Here is a 17,876-nt window from a genome sequence, read left to right as displayed (position 1 = left end):
TTGGCCACTAGTGTACATCTGAGGGGGCAAAAGGGCACAAACAACCGTGAGCGAGGCAGACCAATGAACTGATTCACCAGGGCTGCTTCCTACCACACTACACTAACCTGGCTCGCAGGAGTCTAGCTCAGTGGTAGGAGAACCCCCAGCCATGATGTCTCACAATCCCCCAATACTTACTTGACCCCAAATTTCAGGGCCTGCAGGGCCAAGCTCTCGCAGAAACCTTCCACGGCAAATTTGGAGGCAGAGTAGATGTCGTTGAAGAGGAGACCTAAAGGGAATGGAGTGTTGGCGTGAGAGGTGTAAAATAACTGTGGAGAAAGATGGTTCCTCTGCATGTCCTCTTGCTCCAGAGTTGGGATGGGGGAACTGTGGGCCTTCCAGGTGTTGCTGAGCAGCAGCTCCCATCATCGCTGACCATTGGGCTATGCTGCCTGGGGCTGATGCAACTTCTGGACGGTCGCAGGTTCCCCATCCCTGTTCTGGGCATGGGGGAACGGTTGTAAGAAACACCACAACAAACAGAAACCATTTGCCAGTCGGGAGCAGAGCTGCCAACATTTTTACTGCCCCAGCTCCTGTGCTTTTAACAATAGGGACAACACACAGACGTAAAGCAGGGAAAGTTCTTTCCTGCATGGAAATGTTGATGGGAATCCAACATTTACCTGTATTTTTTAGTTACAGATAGGTAGCCGTGTTGGTCTGCCATAGTCAAAATAAAAAAATTCCTTCCAGTAGCACCTTAAAGACCAACTAAGTTAGTTCTTGGTATGAGCTTTCGTGTGCATGCACACTTCTTCAGATACCAGATTCTTCAGTGGTATCTGAAGAAGTGTGCATGCACACGAAAGCTCATACCAAGAACTAACTTAGTTGGTCTTTAAGGTGCTACTGGAAGGAATTTTTTTATCTGTATTTTTTATTTATTTATTCCAGATTGCTTTTAAAAGCACGGGATCAGGGTTGGTGAAATAGGTGACAACCCTAGTCAGAAATCATGGGCATAGCCAGAGAGGCAGCTGCCCCCCCCATCAAGTAAATAAATAAAAATACTTAACTAACTGACCAATTGTGTCACTGATAACTCAGTTCTGCCCCCCACCCAATAAATCTTGGCTATGCCCATGGTCAGAATGTGGGAGTTTGCCCATCACACCCAGGGGAGGGAGGAAATAATCTTGCTAGCATAAAAGTCCCACCTCATTCATTAGGCCGATTAAGTAAAACAGCAGGAATAGGCAATTTATTTTATGAGCAGCAATTAAAAAGAAATTAGCTTGTTCAGGCAATAGGAAACAACAGCAAAGCAGACATCGCTTTTGCAAGGTATTCCACGATACCATCTGAGATAACAACACGGGAAAGAAGGGTGGCCTTTTAAAGGGTTCAAAAAAAGGCTTTCAGGAAAGAGCTAAAGGCTCCTATGCATGTATTAGAAATCTTTTTTATGTGATTTTACAATAAGATGTCTCCTATTCAGGAGTAGTCATCAGCGGAAGGGGCTTCAGTGCGTGACAGAACTGTTGGATGAATCTATGAAGGATGTGTTAAATTTCTTTCTTGGTACTTCCTTGGGTTCAGAAAAGACCTGCCACCTCACCATGTATGCAATCTTAGGCCCACTCCCCCTTCATTGTTGTCCCTTTTTCCTCCTGTGCACAAGTTTTATTTGCAGAATTTGCCCTCACCTCTTTGCCCTATAGCAGGCCCACCCAACTCCCAAGAGACTGCGATCTACTCCCAGTATAGTGGTACCTCGGGTTACATACGCTTCAGGTTACAGACTCCGCTAACCCAGAAATAGTGCTTCAGGTTAAGAACTTTGCTTCAGGATGAGAACAGAAATCGTGCTCTGGCAGCGCAGCAGCAGGAGGCCCCATTAGCTAAAGTGGTGCTTCAGGTTAAGAACAGTTTCAGGTTAAGAACGGACCTCCAAGGTACCACTGTATTAATAAACTGGCAGTACTTAAGCCGAGGTACCACTGTATTAATAAACTGGTAGTGATCTACCCATTGGTCATTGAGGATTGACCAGAGTTGTTGAGCTTTCTTTAAGGGGGGATAACATAAATTGCTCAACTGAAACAAATGCACACTGTGCTAAAATCAATCGTCATATTCCCAATTGCCAACTGAAAACTCCCAAACACCGCCCACTGGACGCGACAGAGGAACAGGGGTGGGGCAGAGACATTCATTCCCCAGTTCTTTTAAGGCCGCGATCCATAAGGATCCCATGATCGACTATGATCACCTGGGGATCTACCTGTCGATCGCAGTCGACTGGTTGGACATGTCTGCCCTATAGCAACAAAGGCCCATAGCTCAGTGGGCAGAGAATATGCTTTGCATGCAGATGACGCCAGATTCAACCCACAGCATCCGCAGGTAGGGATGAGAAAGGTCCTGATCTGGAGAGATGCTGCCGGCCAGTGCAGGCAAATGAGCTAGATGCTTCCTGCACAGGCCCCCTTGGGCCATGTTCCAGGTCCATACTGTGTCACACTACTGTAGTGGGATGATAAGGTGATCAGTGTGGGGGCAAGAAACTGGCCTCAGTTCATAGGAGGGAGTTAGCTCTGATGGACTTTTTGTGTTCTGCCTGTGGCATTCACTGTGGTCCCAACAGGAGAGGAATGTGTGGAACATGGAGGTTGCTTTGGCAGAACAGTACAGTGGTACCTCTGGTTACGTACTTAATTCGTTCTGGAGGTCCGTTCTTAACCTGAAACTGTTCTTAACCTGAAGCACCACTTTAGTTAATGGGGCCTCATCCTGAAGCAAAGTTCTTAACCCGAGGTACTATTTCTGGGTTAGCAGAGTCTGTAACCTGAAGCGTATGTTACCTGAAGCATATGTAACCCGAGGTACCACTGTACAGGACAACCAGCTCACCTAAAGATTGCAGTGGTACCTCGGGTTACATACGCTTCAGGTTACAGACTCCTCTAACCCAGAAATAGTACCTCGGGTTAAGAACTTTGCTTCAGGATGAGAACAGAAATTGTGCTCCGGTGGCACGGCGGCAGCAGGAGGCCCCATTAGCTAAAGTGGTGCTTCAGATTAAGAACAGTTTCAGGTTAAGAACGGACCTCCAGAACGAATTAAGTACATAACCAGAGGTACCACTGTACTGTTAGGCAGATGTTTGTATTCTCCTAAAGTGAAAGAGAACAGAAGGGTGGCAGGCTGGGCATTATGGGGAATACCATTCAAAGGCTGTAAGAGGTTATTTAAAAATGGCTTGAGGTAGGGAATGAATGAATTTATTATGGTCACAGACCAGAAATATGGACATATACAGCAATAGAGAACATATATACATACATGTATTATTATTATTATTATTATTATCATTATTATTATTATTATTATTATTATTATTATTATTATTATTATTCCCCACCCATCTGGCTGGGTTTCCCCAGCCACGCTGGGTGGCTCACAGCATATATCAGAACATACTAAAACATCAAACCTTAAAACTTCCCTAAACAGGGATGCCTTCAGATGTCTTCTAAAAGCCAGATAGTTGTTTATTTCCTTGACATCTGAAGAGAGAGTTCCACAGGGTGGGTGCCACTACTGAGAAGGCCCTCTGCCTGGTTTCCTGTAACCTCGCTTCTCACAGTGAGGGAACCAGCAGAAGACCCTCAGGGGAGGACCTCAGGTGTCCGGGCTGAACGGGGACTATAAGCTAGTGCACAGTAAATAATGCAGATATAAAACAATTAAAATATCTAGGTTAAGACCTTAGCTGCTAATTTAAAATATGCATATTAAGACATTGGCCATTAGATTCATTCAGAGCTCGTCTCCTTAGTTTTATAGCAGCAGCATCTCTGGTTCCATGACCTCTATTAGATATTTTAATTAGTGGTCACCTGATCTGCTTGGGGTTCATTGCATAATTGGAGTGATAAATATCGAAGTAGGGAGAGATCGGAGGAAAGGCCAAGGAGCAGTTGACAGACCATGTGCTTTGTCCGCAGAAGGTTCCAGGCATATTCATCCTGGCAACGCCATAAAAAAATCAAGGGGACTGAGAAAGACCCAAGAGCCACTCTCAAGTCAGAGCAGACAAGTGTCTCATGTTCCAAAAGGGAGAAATGAACTCTTATTTAGAAGGCTTTGGAAATAGAAGGAATCTACTGCTACCCTGTGTCTTCCTTCCTCCAGAGCTCACCTCACCATCATCCTGTTGGTCAAACAACATTTGCTACCCAAATGCTCCGCATTAGAGTCACCCCCCCCAGCCCACCTTCTTTCTGGCTGAGCCTCACCTTGCAAGCCCAGGACGCTGCTCATCACGACAACATGTCCCTGTCGGCGGCGCTTCATGCCAGGGAAGACTTCTTGGATAAGGCGCACCAAGCCAAAGAAATTGGTATCAAAGAGCTGCTGCATTGAGGCCACGCTCTGGCTTTCGACCGGTCCAATCATGCCTAAACCAGCGTTGTTCACTGCAAGGGGAAGATGTCAGTTAGCAATAGAGAACAGGGCAAAGTGGTGCTTTTCAGAGATGATTATTATTATAAATAATAATAATAATAATAATAATAATAATAATAATAATAATAATAATAATAATAAATTATTATTTATACCCCATCCATCTGGCTGTGTTTCCCCAGCCACTCTGGGCGGCTCCCAAGAGAATATTCAAAACACGATATATCATCAAACATAAAAAACTTCCCTAAACAGGCCTGCCTTCAGATGTCTTCTAAAAGTCAGATTGTTGTTTATTTCCTTGACATCTGATAGGAGGGTGTTCCACAGGGTGGGTGCTACCACCAAGAAGGCCCTCTGCCTCATTCCCTTTAACCTCACTTCTCGCATTGAGGAAACCGCCAGAAGGCCCTCGGCGCTGGACTTCAGTGTCTGGGCTGAACGATGGAGGTGGAGATGCTCCTTCAGGTATACAGTGGTACCTCGGGTTAAGTACTTAATTCGTTCCGGAGGTCTGTTCTTAACCTGAAGACCACTTTAGCTACTGCCTCGCCGCCGGAGCCTGATTTCTGTTCTCATCCTGAAGCAAAGTTCTTAACCCGAGGTAATATTTCTGGGTTATCGGAGTCTGTAACCTGAAGCGTATGTAACCCGAGGTACCACTGTACTGGGCCGAGGAAATCCTTGCTGGAGGTGTCTTCCATCAGTGGAGATAATGAAAGGATGGCATTCATTCTGCCACTTACCTTCCACCAGCCTCTAGATACTGTGCAGCTGGATACCTGATTTAGCAACCAGTTGCTCCTTGAAGAGCTAATGTCCCACAGTTTGAGCTACAAGGCTCCTGCTGAAACACACCACTTCCAGCTGAGAATTCCTGTGGCCGTCTGGGCCTGTTGCAATGTTGCGCTCATGGGCTTTATGCTCATGGGCTTGCCTGCTTCGCCGTGAGCACAGATTACATCTTGCCCCATCCGCATTCAACCTGCTTGCGAAGGCTTTCACAATGGGGTGGAGCCCCACAACCTGTACGTTTAATGAAGCGCTCATGCAAGTGTTTTTTGCGTGAGGAAAAAAGGCACCCTGGCTTGCTTCAGCTCCAGACTGTGCCTGCCAAATGAGCCGTGAGAATTGGCGTAATCTCTACTCCGTACAGTGGTTTAATGAAGTGGCTTAATCCACAGTGGACAATGTGAGATACTTGTAGGGTCCAAGTCCAATCCAGAGCGAGGATGACAATTTAGCCACGGCTGGCTGGGCCCAGCATTACACAGGCCTGTCTGTGCCGAAACAAAATCACGATTGTATAGCCTATCAGGTCTTGTTAGAATACAGACACTGCCCACTTCGAAGCAGGAGGCAGCTACCTGTAGTCTGTTACACAGGCATTTATTACAGCACACTGACCAATAAGAGAAAACGCAAAGTCTCCGAGACCAGGGAGAAGAGATAGTGAAAGAAGACTGGAAGAAATTTAAAGACTATTTACAGAAATATTGTAAAATTAATGAATGCTAGAAGGATGTTGGATAGAAACTAAGGGGTTTCCAGCTGTAATGCTTTAGGAGATATGGAAAAAAAAGGTTTACAAATGGGTAAAAGCTTAATGGTAAGGATTTGCTGAACTAACAAATTGAAGTGGAATACAAAGAAGGGAGGTATGAGGAGGTCTGGGGAAATAAGTGCAAGGAAGATATGTTATGGAAAATTATTTGTTTTTTAACTGTTTTTATGTTGTATTTTGTTTCTTTTTATTTTTCATTTACATTGTTATATTTTAAAAAAAACTTTAATAAATATCTTTTTTTTAAAAAAAAGAGAAAACGCAAAATGTAAAATACAAAACCAAGGCCTCAAGAAAACCAAATTATAAAGAATGACAAGGTAAGGTCAAACGGTCATAGCAGATCCAAGAGACGACGACATTCATCACCTCAGAAATAAATTTACTGAGAAGATACTTAAAATAATTTTTAGATACAAACCAGGAATCAATCTCATTTTAAAAAATGCATAATGATTCTCTGATAACATGATTTAGAAAAAGAACACACAGGAGATCTTTCCCACCTCATAGGATTTATATCTAGCTATAAAACAACCTTTTAAGAGATTCGCCATCTATTCTCTTTGAAAGCCAAATGTTCAAATGGCCCAATAAAACAGCTCTACTGTATTTAGGTCTTGATGAAGCATTCACATAAAGGCGTATAATTGTTAAAAGCAGACCAAGTCATGCTTAAACAGCATGGCTTACGTGGTCCGCTAGCTAATGCATGTAGCTGCCACACTCTCATATCCTTTATTCTCTGTTTACCCAAAGATTTGGCTTGCTCTACTTCCAGTGTCAGCAGATAAGAGGAGAAAAGCCAACAATGTAATTTCTCCCCATTAAGCTCACTTTTCTACAAAGGCCAAGAGGGTTAAACAGCACCTGATGTGCCAAAGACCTGAAGGAGGCAAAGGAACAAATTTGGAGCTAATAAATAACAAAACTTGTCCATTTACAGATAGGTAGCCGTGTTGGTCTGCCATAGTCAAAATAAAAAAAATCCTTCCAGTAGCACCTTAAAGACCAACTAAGTTAGTTCTTGGTATGAGCTTTCGTGTGCATGCACACTTCTTCAGATACACACTGAATATCTGTACCTGAAGAAGTGTGCATGCACACGAAAGCTCATACCAAGAACTAACTTAGTTGGTCTTTAAGGTGCTACTGGAAAAAACGTGTCCATGCCGCGCTACTTCATGAGGTAAGACCAGCTTCTAAATTAAGAATATCAATATCAACACATTTAGGTAGGTAAAAGGTAAAGGTAAAGGACCTCTGGCCGTTTAGGTTGAGTCAAAGACAATTATGGGGTTGCGATGCTCATCTCACTTTTAGGCCGAGGTAGCTGGCATTTGATCACAGACAGCTTTCCGGGTCAATTGGCCAGCATGACTAAACTGTTTCTGGCGCAACAGAACACCATGATGGAAACCAGAGCGCACGGAAATGCCTTTTACTTCCCGCTGCAGTGGTACCTATTTATCTACTTGCACTGGCGTGCTTTCGAACCACTAGGTTGGCAGGAGCTGGCACAGAGCAACGGGAGCTCACCCCGTCGCGGGGATTCTAACCACCGACCTTCCAATCGGCAAGCCCAAGAGGCTCAGTGGTTTAGACCACAGCGCCACCCACAATTAGGTGCGCCTCTAAGGATTGAATTCCTTCTTTAAAAAGTCCTCAAAACCAATACTGAGGCTGCAGAGGAACAGTTTTCCTACCAAGCACATCCACCCTGCGCTGGGGGATGGTGTCCACACAGCGCCGGATCGATTCCTCGCTGGTCACATCCATCTCCTTGATCTCCAGAGTCTTCTCCAGCACAGGCCCTGCATGCTTCACCAGTTCTTGATTCTTCTCTAAATTCCTCATGGTGGCAATAACTAGGGAGAGAAGGGAAAGAGTTACATGACACCACTGGGATATTGAGGGTGAGGGGTGAATTCTTTCAGAAATACTCAAGGCTGTGGGGTTGGGCAGGGGGCATGCACCAACTAGAGTTAGTACTCCAAGATGCTCCTCTGTTAGGGAAGGCAATCTAACAATGCTCAAAGGTGTTCAGAATACCAAACAATAACTGTAGCATCCAAGGCCATGTTCCACTTCAGGCTGCAGGTGCAAAACTGAATGCCTAATGTCTCCACAAACGTGGAAGGGGCAGAAGCCAGAGACCTGCACACATGAGTTTTCCTCACTGCATATAGGAAAACTACAGCATTTTTTGCTCTATAGGACACACTTCCCCCCCTCCAAAAATGAAGGGTAAATGTTTGTGCAACCTATGGAGCGAATGCAGGCTCCTTGGCTTCAGCGAAAGCAACGCGAAGCCTCCAAAGCGCAGAGGGAGCACTCCCTCCACGTTCCGGAGGCTACGCGTTGCTTTCACTGAAGCCTAAAGAGCAAGGGGGGTTGGTGCGCACCGACCCCTCTCGCTCTCCAGGCTTCTGGGATAGCCGCCTGAAGCCTTTGGAGCGCAGCGGGACCTCGCGCTGCGCTCCAAAGGCTTTGGGGTTAGCTGCGCAAAGCCTCCGCAGGGCAGCGGTGTGAAGGCACCCCACTGCCCTGCGGAGGCTTGAAAAGCTGTCCCCGAAGCCAGAACACAGAGACGGAGCGCTGCGCAGCATCTCGCTGTTCTAGCTTGGGGATGCCGGGGCTTTATGGGGAAACCTCAGGCTTCCCCCTTTAGCCCTGACACTGATTTGATTCAGAATATTTTTTACTTGTTTTCCTCCTCTAAAAACTAGGTGCGTCCTTTGCTCGGGTGCGTCCTATAGAGTGAAAAATACGGTAACTTGTCAGGAAGAAAACAAGCCTAGGACTTGACAGGGAAATGGCTTTTTAACCCACCCGCTTTATATACTCTTACACCAGTGCCAAAGTTTTGCATGTTTAAACTGAAGTTGCCACACCTCAGTGTAGAACCTGAAAAGCACCTCTGGGTGCAAAGCCTGGCAGGGACTGAATGCAGCAGTAGGCTCAGGAATGAGGAAGGGGATCCATTGCTCTGATTCTTCCAAGGAGCTGCACTGTTCCCTCCCCGCTCCCTACCAACTGGTCCCTGGGTCCAGGCAGCTCCTCACCTCGGAATCGCTTCAGCTCGTCTCTGGCCAGACGCACTGCCAGGGCGAGGCCAATGCCGGAAGAGCAGCCTGTCACGAGTACATTTCGAACGGCCATCTTACTGTCTGCGGAAGGGAGAGGAGAAAATCAGAGGAAATCCTGAGGAAGTGCGGGGAGAACCATGGTATACGGTTCAAAGGATGCTAGGATTGGATCTCTTCACTCTGACCGTTTCTGGAAGCTTGGTGGCGGTCAAGCTGTTGCAACTCAAATGCCGCCTCTGCCAGGAATGTTTTAAGTGCTCTGAACACTTAAAAAAACAAGTCCGTGCTAAGCATTATTGTGGGCTGGGCTGGAAGCAATACAGGTCTGATGACGTGCCAGCCACAGTCTTACCTACACCACCAAATATTGGACCACGGGATAGAGAGGAAATCACAACACTTGTGACTAGGTGAAAAGACGAGAGAGTAACTTTTATGTTTCTGGTGTCAATGACTGGCTCAAGGTCATTCCCCCTAAAACAGGGGAAGCCAACACGGTACCCTTCAGCTGTTGCTGGATTATATACTATCCAGGATTTGACAGGGAGATATTTGAGTAAGAGAGGCAGCGTTTTCTCCCCCCTAACCCCCCTAAACTTGTTTTCAAGACACCTTGCAAAGCCACAAAACCCTGTGTAATAGATATTACAATGAAAATTGGTACATACATTTAGGGCACAACACAGTCATTCCTCATGTTACGTCCGCTTCATGTTACATTCTTTCAGGTTACGTCCCGTGGTGACCAGGAAGTACCAGAAAGGGTTACTTCCGGGTTTCGCCGCTCGCACATGCGCAGAAGCGCAAAATGACATCACGCGCATGCGCAGAAGCAACAAATTGCAACCCGCACGTGCGCAGACGCGCCGCTACAGGTTGCATTCCTTTCATGTTGTGAACGGGCCTCCAGAACAGATCCCGTTCGCAACCAGAGGTACCACTGTAATCCTTTAAGGCTTCAAACACTAACTCCCTCCCCACACCCATTTTATGTAGCAGAAAGGCGTGCAAAATATATTGCAGTTCGGTATCTGAATTACTTATTATTTATTAAATTTATACACAGCCCTTCACCTCAAGATCACGAGGCGGTTTACAACATTAAAAACACAAAAACGCATAGCATCACAACAAACGGAAACAATAACCCCTGCCCCCCAATTTAAAAGTCCATAGATTGTTTAATTAGCCAAAGGCCTGGGAGAAGAGCATCGCTTTTGCTGGCACATAAAGATATGTGATGAAGGCACCAGGTGAGCCTTCCAGGGGAGAGTGTTCCACAAGCAGGGATCCACACAGAAAAAGAGGCCCCGCAAACAAGGTGCTTTAAATATGTACACTGCACGTTTTCCTGAAAGGAAGCCCCACTGAACAAAGTGTGACTTCCAAGTTATCCTAAATAATGCTGGAGCTGTTTACCGCAAACAGTTCTGAGTCTACTGTCACTAGGTACCACTTTCTGCGCCAAACTGGGAATGGGTGGCCAGTAGTTATAACCCTTGCTCTGTTTGATTTGCCAACAGAGCAGCCTGGGCAGAACCAGGGAGAGAGACTGGTAACTTTTGACACCCCCAGAGACACATTTTCCACCGCTGGTGGACTGAGGGTGTAGAAGCCAGAGCACATCACCTTTCTTCCCGTTTTACCCTTTTAACATAACCAATAGATTCCTCCCCTGCTTGTGAGCCTCTTCTCTCCTTCTTCATAGTGGAAATCAGATTATTACTCTAACATTATTTCAGAGAGCTCTATAATCTATTTACGAACGGTGTGCATTGCTCTTATGCCTGTATTCCGTACAGCATAAAAGACAAGTGCTGAACTAGACCAAACTCAGCTTTGGGTCGTCCCTGGAGCCTGCATCTCACGCCACCCAGTCTGGCTGCTCCTTCGTCACCCTTACCCAGTCCATTTTTCCACCACTCTCTCTATCCTCGTAGTGCACATTTTCAGCTGGGATTATTAAAGCTGTATTTAAACAGTACCCCTTAAATAAGAAAACAGGGGGCTATTATATACATTATATGCTGAGTCAGAGTTCCAAGGCCTAAAATGCTGCTGTGACTTGTTCAAGCTCCCACATGGAGTTTCAGACTAACCTGAGATGGGTCTGAGCTAGTTTTCCATTGCAGATCGGGTCAGTGGTCATCGGAAATACCTCCAGTGCGCTTTAGCTGCCTGTACCCGTGACATGCAGCATATGGTGTGCTGTTACCACTCAAGACACATTCCCCTGCTTCATCCTTCAGCATTACAGAAGAGGGTTTGGAAATAAAGCTGCCACAACAAGGACCAGGACCAGTCTCTTTTCACAGCCTGGTTCAACAGGTGAGGCTCGCTGGGTGGGAGGAGCCTGTGTGGTCTTCTCCAATCTAGCTGGGTACCACGGGGTCTTTTCCACAGGACCTCCTGATGTGATTGTCCTCCAGATACCTGCTGGACTACAATTCACATCACACCTAACCACTGGTCAAGCTTTATGAGGAACAGTTGAGGGAGCTGGGTATTGTTTAGCCTAGAGAAGACTGAGAGCTATATGATAGCCATCTTCAAATATCTGAAGGGCTGTCACACAGAAGGTGGAACAAGCTTAGTTTTCTGCTGCTCCATAGACCCAAACCAATGGATTCAAATTGCAAGAATCATACAGAATAAGAGGGTAAGAGCTGTTTGACAGTGGAATAACCTCCCTGGGAAGGTGGTGCACTCTCCTTCGTTGAGAGCTTTTTAAAGAGAAGAAGAGTTTGGCTCTGATATCCCGCTTTTTCACTACCCTAAGGAGTCTCAAAGCAGCTAACAATCTCCTTTTCCCTTCCTCCCCCACAAAAAACACACTCTGTGAGGTGAGTGAGGCTGAGAGACTTCAGAGAAGTGTGACTAGCCCAAGGTCACCCAGCAGCTGCATGTGGAGGAGCAGGGACGCGAACCCGGTTCACCAGATTATGAGTCCACTGCTCTTAACCACTACACCACACTGGCTCTTTAAACAGAGATTGCATGGCCACCTGCCAGGGATTCTTTAGCAGTGATTCCTGCACTGCAGGGGGTTGGACTAGATGACCCATGGGGTCCTTTCCAACCCTGCAGTTCTATTCTTTGAATCTATGAGATCTGGGCAAAAACAAGATGCTAAGGCACGAGTGTTCAGGGGAGAAACAGTACCCAGCAAACAGAAGTGTATGATGAGGGGTGGTCCAAGACTGCATTTGGGTTACAAAACCCTCCCTGCCCTTCCCAGGTGCATATCTGTTGGTGTATGTATTGCAAAGACAAGAAAATGGACTTTGTGTCATCATGCCTTGGAGCTACTTGTACAAAACAAAGCCTTGGCCTGGAGAAAATGTGGAGGCATCTCGATGTCCCTTGAGACAGCCCAAATTATATTCAGGGTTGCTAACTCACAATTCCTTAATTACACAGACATCAACTGCTGTGGATATGCCATCTGCGGCGATTCAAAGCTTGGATGTAGGAGTACACAACCTAAGATTCACATTCTTTATAATTTGAATGAATATAGGCTTTATTTACAGCCCATTGACCGTCAGTAGAAAGCTACAGAACACGAAATACATAAGATTGTTAAAAGGAAGGAGAGACCCGGGTAAGCAATTGGGGCTTGTCTGAAGGAAATTGAAACATTTAGAAATTTTGCAACTTGCTTAGCAATTTAAAGCAAAACATGAGTTCTCCAATAAAATGGTCAAGAGAGACTCGGAAGAATGTCCTTGCAAAACATGCCCACAAAAAGTGGCCTGGACTGTGGACCTTTGTAGGCTCCTGGTGGTACAGATATATCAATGCTTATTTTGGACACCCACCCACACTTTATTAATACTGGTAATTACTGGCATGGGTAGCATGTTGAAGAGTGACTTGTCCCCCCCAAAGAAACGCTAGCTAGGGTACATTCTTTCACCTTTGGTGGACGTGCCCAAGGATCAAGGCCTTCTGGGAAATGATATATAATGAACTGAAAAAGGTATTTAAATATACTTTCTCGAAGAAACCAGAGGCCTTTCTCCTGGGCATAGTCGACCAATCGGTGCTAAAGAAGGATAGAGCTTTCTTTATGTATGCCACAACAGCAGCAAGAATTCTTATTGCAAAACATTGGAAGACACAAGACCTACCCACCTTGGCAGATGCAACTAATAGACTATATGGAGATGGCGGAAATGACTGGCAGAATCCGAGACCAGGGAGAGGAGTCAGTGGAGGAAGATTGGAAGAAATTTTAAATTTATTTGCAGAAATATTGTAAAATTTTTGAATGTTGAGGACATTGAAGTGAATCGCAGGGGCTTTAGCAACAAAGTAAAATGTAATATTGGATTAATAACAGATAAATTAATAGGATATGAATTTGCTGAATTAATTTCTAAAAAGGGATACAAGAACGGGAGACGTGAGGAAGTCGGGAAAATAAGTTAATTGAAGATGAGAAATTAATAAAGAGGGAATTTTTGTTTTCTGTTATTATATGTGTTTTTATCTCTTTTTTCTTTTTCTTTTGATGTGTTCAATGTTTGTATTTTTGTATTGTATTGTTTTTTGTGATTTTGTATTTTCTTTGTCTTTGCATATTTTCTTGAATGCTTTTTTATTGTGAAAACTTAATAAAATATTTATAAAACACACACACAAAGAAACGCTAGCTAGAGCACTGTAGGAGATGGTCTCCCAGTGTTGTGGGTGCATCATGCGGGGTGCCCTATTTACTTGGGAGTAAAAAAATATCCAGACCCTTATTCCGAAGTGCAGCATGGAGGTGCACTGTTCAAAGTGTGTGCCACGAGTTAGGGATCATGCAATGAGGAGTCTCCCAGCCACAGGATGCATGGTGTGATGTAGCCCAAAACTTATTTTGGGGTGCAGCAGCACAAAAGCTTAAGATCCCCTCTCAAGCAGCTCGTGCATCCCTGTCTAGAAGGGACCCCAGCAGTCTATGAAAGTTCACGCCGGAAGAAACGGAAAGGTGCCGCATTGCCCTTTGTTCTTTTCGTTGCTACCCGTCTGTGGAAACTGTGTAGGCAGATAAGCAAGTGGAAATCGGAAACCGGCCTCGGCCTGCCTCGTTCTCCAGGGGCTCCTGTGCAGCTACAGGTTCTCTATTCCAGGCCCGGGCAAGGAGAGTGATGGGGAAAGCTTCTTGCAAACAGCAGCTCGGAAGACACCGGAGGAGCCCCGCCACCTGGCAACCCAGCGCCGCGCCAGCCAGCCGGCGAGCAGCAGGCGGCGGCAGGGCGATTACTGGCCACGTCATGGGGGATTACAGGGTGTCCTCACCGAGCGGAAAAGGCCGAGGGAAAAAAGGTGGGGGGGGGGACCTTCCAGCCTAGCGGTCACCCGGGATAAATCCACGCTGGGGCGCGGACGCAACAGCCGCAAGCTCTTTATCTGCTACCTCTCCAAGGCGCGCACGCAGCCCGGGGCTATGCAAGCCACAGCCGGCTGCAGCCCGGCCGTGCCTTGGAGAAAGCGGGGGGCACCTCCTGGCTGGGAGATTTCCTGGGCCATGCTGCTGCCCACCCCGCCGCCAGGCACCTACCTACCTCTCGCGCCCCTCTTTACGCACGATCCCTCGTTGAGAAAGGTGAGGAGAGAGACACAACAACAAAAAATATGACCCCAGCGCCCACCTCTCCAAAAGCGCAGAAGCGGGCGCTCGCCCGCGCACCAGCCAAGCCTCTCGCCTCCGGAGTCAGCCGCCCCTCGCGCACTTCCCCAAATTCAGCCTCAAGCCCGGCGATCGAAGGACAAGCGAGCCCGCCCCGAGCCGGAGGACGCCGGGCGTTGTAGTCCCGTCCTCCCCGGCGAGGTCCGGCTCCTCCTTCTCCTCCTCCCCACTGTCGCCGCCCCGCCTTCCCCGGGCGAAGAAAGGGAGGCTGCGCCGCGCTCGGAGCGCAGCCTGTTGGTAACTTAGGAAGGCGATTAGAGAGCGAAATCGCGGAGGAGGAGCGGACGAGCCCGAGAGCTCCGCGGATGCTGCGCGCCTAGGGGCAGCTGCGCACCAGAGAGGGGCGCTATAGGCTTCATGCCTTGCTTGGGCGGGTTCCCGGATTATTTGGTTGGCGCTGGGGAAACAGGATCCTGCGCTAGCTTCTTGTTGTTATATTTAACAACAACAACAACAGTTTCATTAATTAAATGTATATTGTCTCCCTGCTTATTTAACTTATATGCAGAATTCATCATGCGAAAGGCTGGGCTGGATGAATCCCAAACCGGAATTAAGATTGCCGGAAGAAATATCAACAACCTCAGATATGCAGATGGCACAACCTTGATGGCAGAAAGTGAGGAGGAATTTTAATTTTAATGAGGGTGAAAGAGGAGAGCGCAAAATATGGTCTGAAGCTCAACATCAAAAAAACCAAGATCATGGCCACTGGGCCCATCACCTCCTGGCAAATAGAAGGGAAAGAAATGGAGGGAGTGAGAGATTTTACTTTCTTGGGCTCCATAATCACTGCAGATGGTGACAGCAGTCACGAAATTAAAAGACGCCTGCCTCTTGGGAGAAAAGCAATGACAAACCTAGACAGCATCTTAAAAAGCAGAGACATCACCTTGCCAACAAAGGTCCATATAGTTAAAGCTATGGTTTCCCCAGTAGTGATGTATGGAAGTGAGAGCTGGACCATAAAGAAGACTGATCGCCGAAGAATTGATGCTTTTGAATTATGATGCTGGAGGAGACTCTTGAGAGTCCCATGGACTGCAAGTAGATCAAACCTATCCATTCTGAAGGAAATCATTCCTGAGTGCTCACTGGAAGGACAGATCCTGAAGCTGAGGCTCCAAGACTTTGGCCACCTCATGAGAAGAGAAGACTCCCTGGAAAAGACCCTGATGTTGGGAAAGATGGAGGGCACAAGGAGAAGGGGATGACAGAAGACGAGATGGTTGGACAGTGTTCTCGAAGCTACCAGCATGAGTTTGACCAAACTGCGGGAGGCAGTGGAAGACAGGAGTGCCTGGCGTGCTCTGGTCCATGGGGTCACAACAACAACACTGCTCTTCATCCGAGGATCACAGGGTGCCTAACAGTATAAAAACACAACAATGCATAGCACCATTGCAGACAAAACAATGCCCCCCACCTCATTTTAAATGCCATAGATGTTTAATCAGAATGTTTTCACCTGGTGCCTAAAGGTGTATAATGAAGGTGCCAGTCAAACGTCCCTGGTGAGGGCATTCCACAAATGGAGCCACTGCAAAAAAGGTCCATTCTTGTGTTGCTGACCTCAGGACCTATGATGGAAGAGACACAAGGAAAAGGACCTTATCAGTTCATATGATACTATTTTTTACTCCTTAATCTGGAGTAGGTATTTTGGTGATACATTTTTGTATGACTTTTCTTAGGTAGAGACAACTAGGAATGTGGCCTAAGGAGAGCTTGTGAGAGCCAGCTAGAAAGACCTACCCCTGCCTTAGAACCATTCTAAAAATGTCACTCATTTTTCCTCTTGTGCCTTTAAAAGGTTCATCACAGGCCGGAACTGAACAGGTGCCGCTTTCCAGGGATAACAAAATTGTTATTGCTATTATTATCTTTCCTCCCAAAATAGCCCAGGGCAACAGACGCACAAGCAAAAATAATAATTTCAATGCAGATGCAGACTGGGAAAGTGTTCTACTTAAAAGATTTGTTATAATATGACTTTCTTGCTTTCGAGTCCTAATACTACATCCACAACATCACTGAGTGTCGGTGGAGGTTCGTGCTGTGATAAGACTGCATTTAGGATTCATCTGAGGGATCCAGAAACAAAAGATCAGGAGAAGGAAATGTGTCTTGTGAGCATGATATTCCACTGCTGCTAGTTGCAGATAGGTTCTAGTTCTGCAAAATAGGGGAATGCCTTTATTTAATTTATACACTGCCTTTTCTCCAATGAGCTAAGGGCAGTTTACATGGCCCCCCCAATAATAATAATAATAATAATAATATTTTTTTTAATTTTTTAAAAAATAATTTTATTGCTTTTCACAAACACAAAAGAATTAAACAATAATGACCAAGGAAAAAAGAACATAGAAAACAAAATAATAAATGAAACAATCTTTTAAAGTCTACATTCTACGTTATCTTATTTACAAAGCGCATATTAACGCCCTGACTTCCCTCCTCCCCCCATCAGTTTTCTTAATTCGAATCTCCTTCAGATTGTTATACCCCTTCTATATACATCATATGGTTTAGATCAAACCCACTACAGTTTTTAAACTTCTACAGTTTATCTTAATATACACAACAAATTTACCCCATTCATCCTCAAACTTTGATCCCTTTTGATTTCATATTTTGTGAGTCATTTTGGCCAGTTCTATGTATTCAAAGAGTTTACTCTGCCAATCAGTTAATAATAATAATAATTTATTATTTGTACCCTGCCCATCTGGCTGGGTCTCCCCAGCCACTCTGGGCAGCTTCCAACAAAGATTAAAAATACATTAAAATGTCATTCTCACAACCGTTTTCTATGAAAGATGAGGCTGAGAAACTGTGAATGGCCCAAGATTTCCCAGCAAGCGTCACAGCCAAATAACCAGTCAGAAGCTGGAGCCAGGAGGTCAGTAATAAAACTGCCACACACAAGATGGAGCAAACTTGTTTCCTTCTGCTCTGGAGGGTAGGATTCGAACCAATGACTTCAAGTTACAAGAAAGGAGATTCCGACTAAACATACGAGGGGGAAACGTTCTGACAGTAAGGGCTGATTGACAGTGAAACGGTCTCCCTTGTGGATTCT

General features: G+C 45.9%; 1 protein-coding gene across 2 annotated transcripts in view; it reads right to left on the bottom strand.

Annotated features, from left to right (window-relative positions):
- Positions 1-14,952, bottom strand: part of LOC310696958 (retinol dehydrogenase 8-like) — a 28,729-nt gene extending 13,777 nt beyond the window's left edge. The window contains exons 1-5 of one of the 2 annotated variants that reach the window (XM_083483191.1): positions 14,667-14,952; positions 9,088-9,192; positions 7,729-7,890; positions 4,290-4,469; positions 181-274 (exon numbers count right to left, since the gene is read on the bottom strand). In XM_083483191.1, coding sequence (XP_083339317.1) covers positions 181-274; positions 4,290-4,469; positions 7,729-7,890; positions 9,088-9,184 — 533 coding nt within the window. In that variant the 5' untranslated portion in view covers positions 9,185-9,192; positions 14,667-14,952. The remainder of the gene's footprint in view (positions 1-180; positions 275-4,289; positions 4,470-7,728; positions 7,891-9,087; positions 9,193-14,666) is intronic. The other variant, XM_083483190.1, reaches the window with a different exon arrangement.
- Positions 14,953-17,876: the final 2,924 nt, after the last annotated feature.

Source organism: Podarcis liolepis (assembly GCF_965112155.1).
Source record: "Podarcis liolepis genome assembly, chromosome: 17".
Lineage (NCBI taxonomy): Eukaryota > Metazoa > Chordata > Lepidosauria > Squamata > Lacertidae > Podarcis > Podarcis liolepis.
Note: the sequence above shows the minus strand (reverse complement) of the source record. Positions and strands in the feature narration are given on the sequence as shown.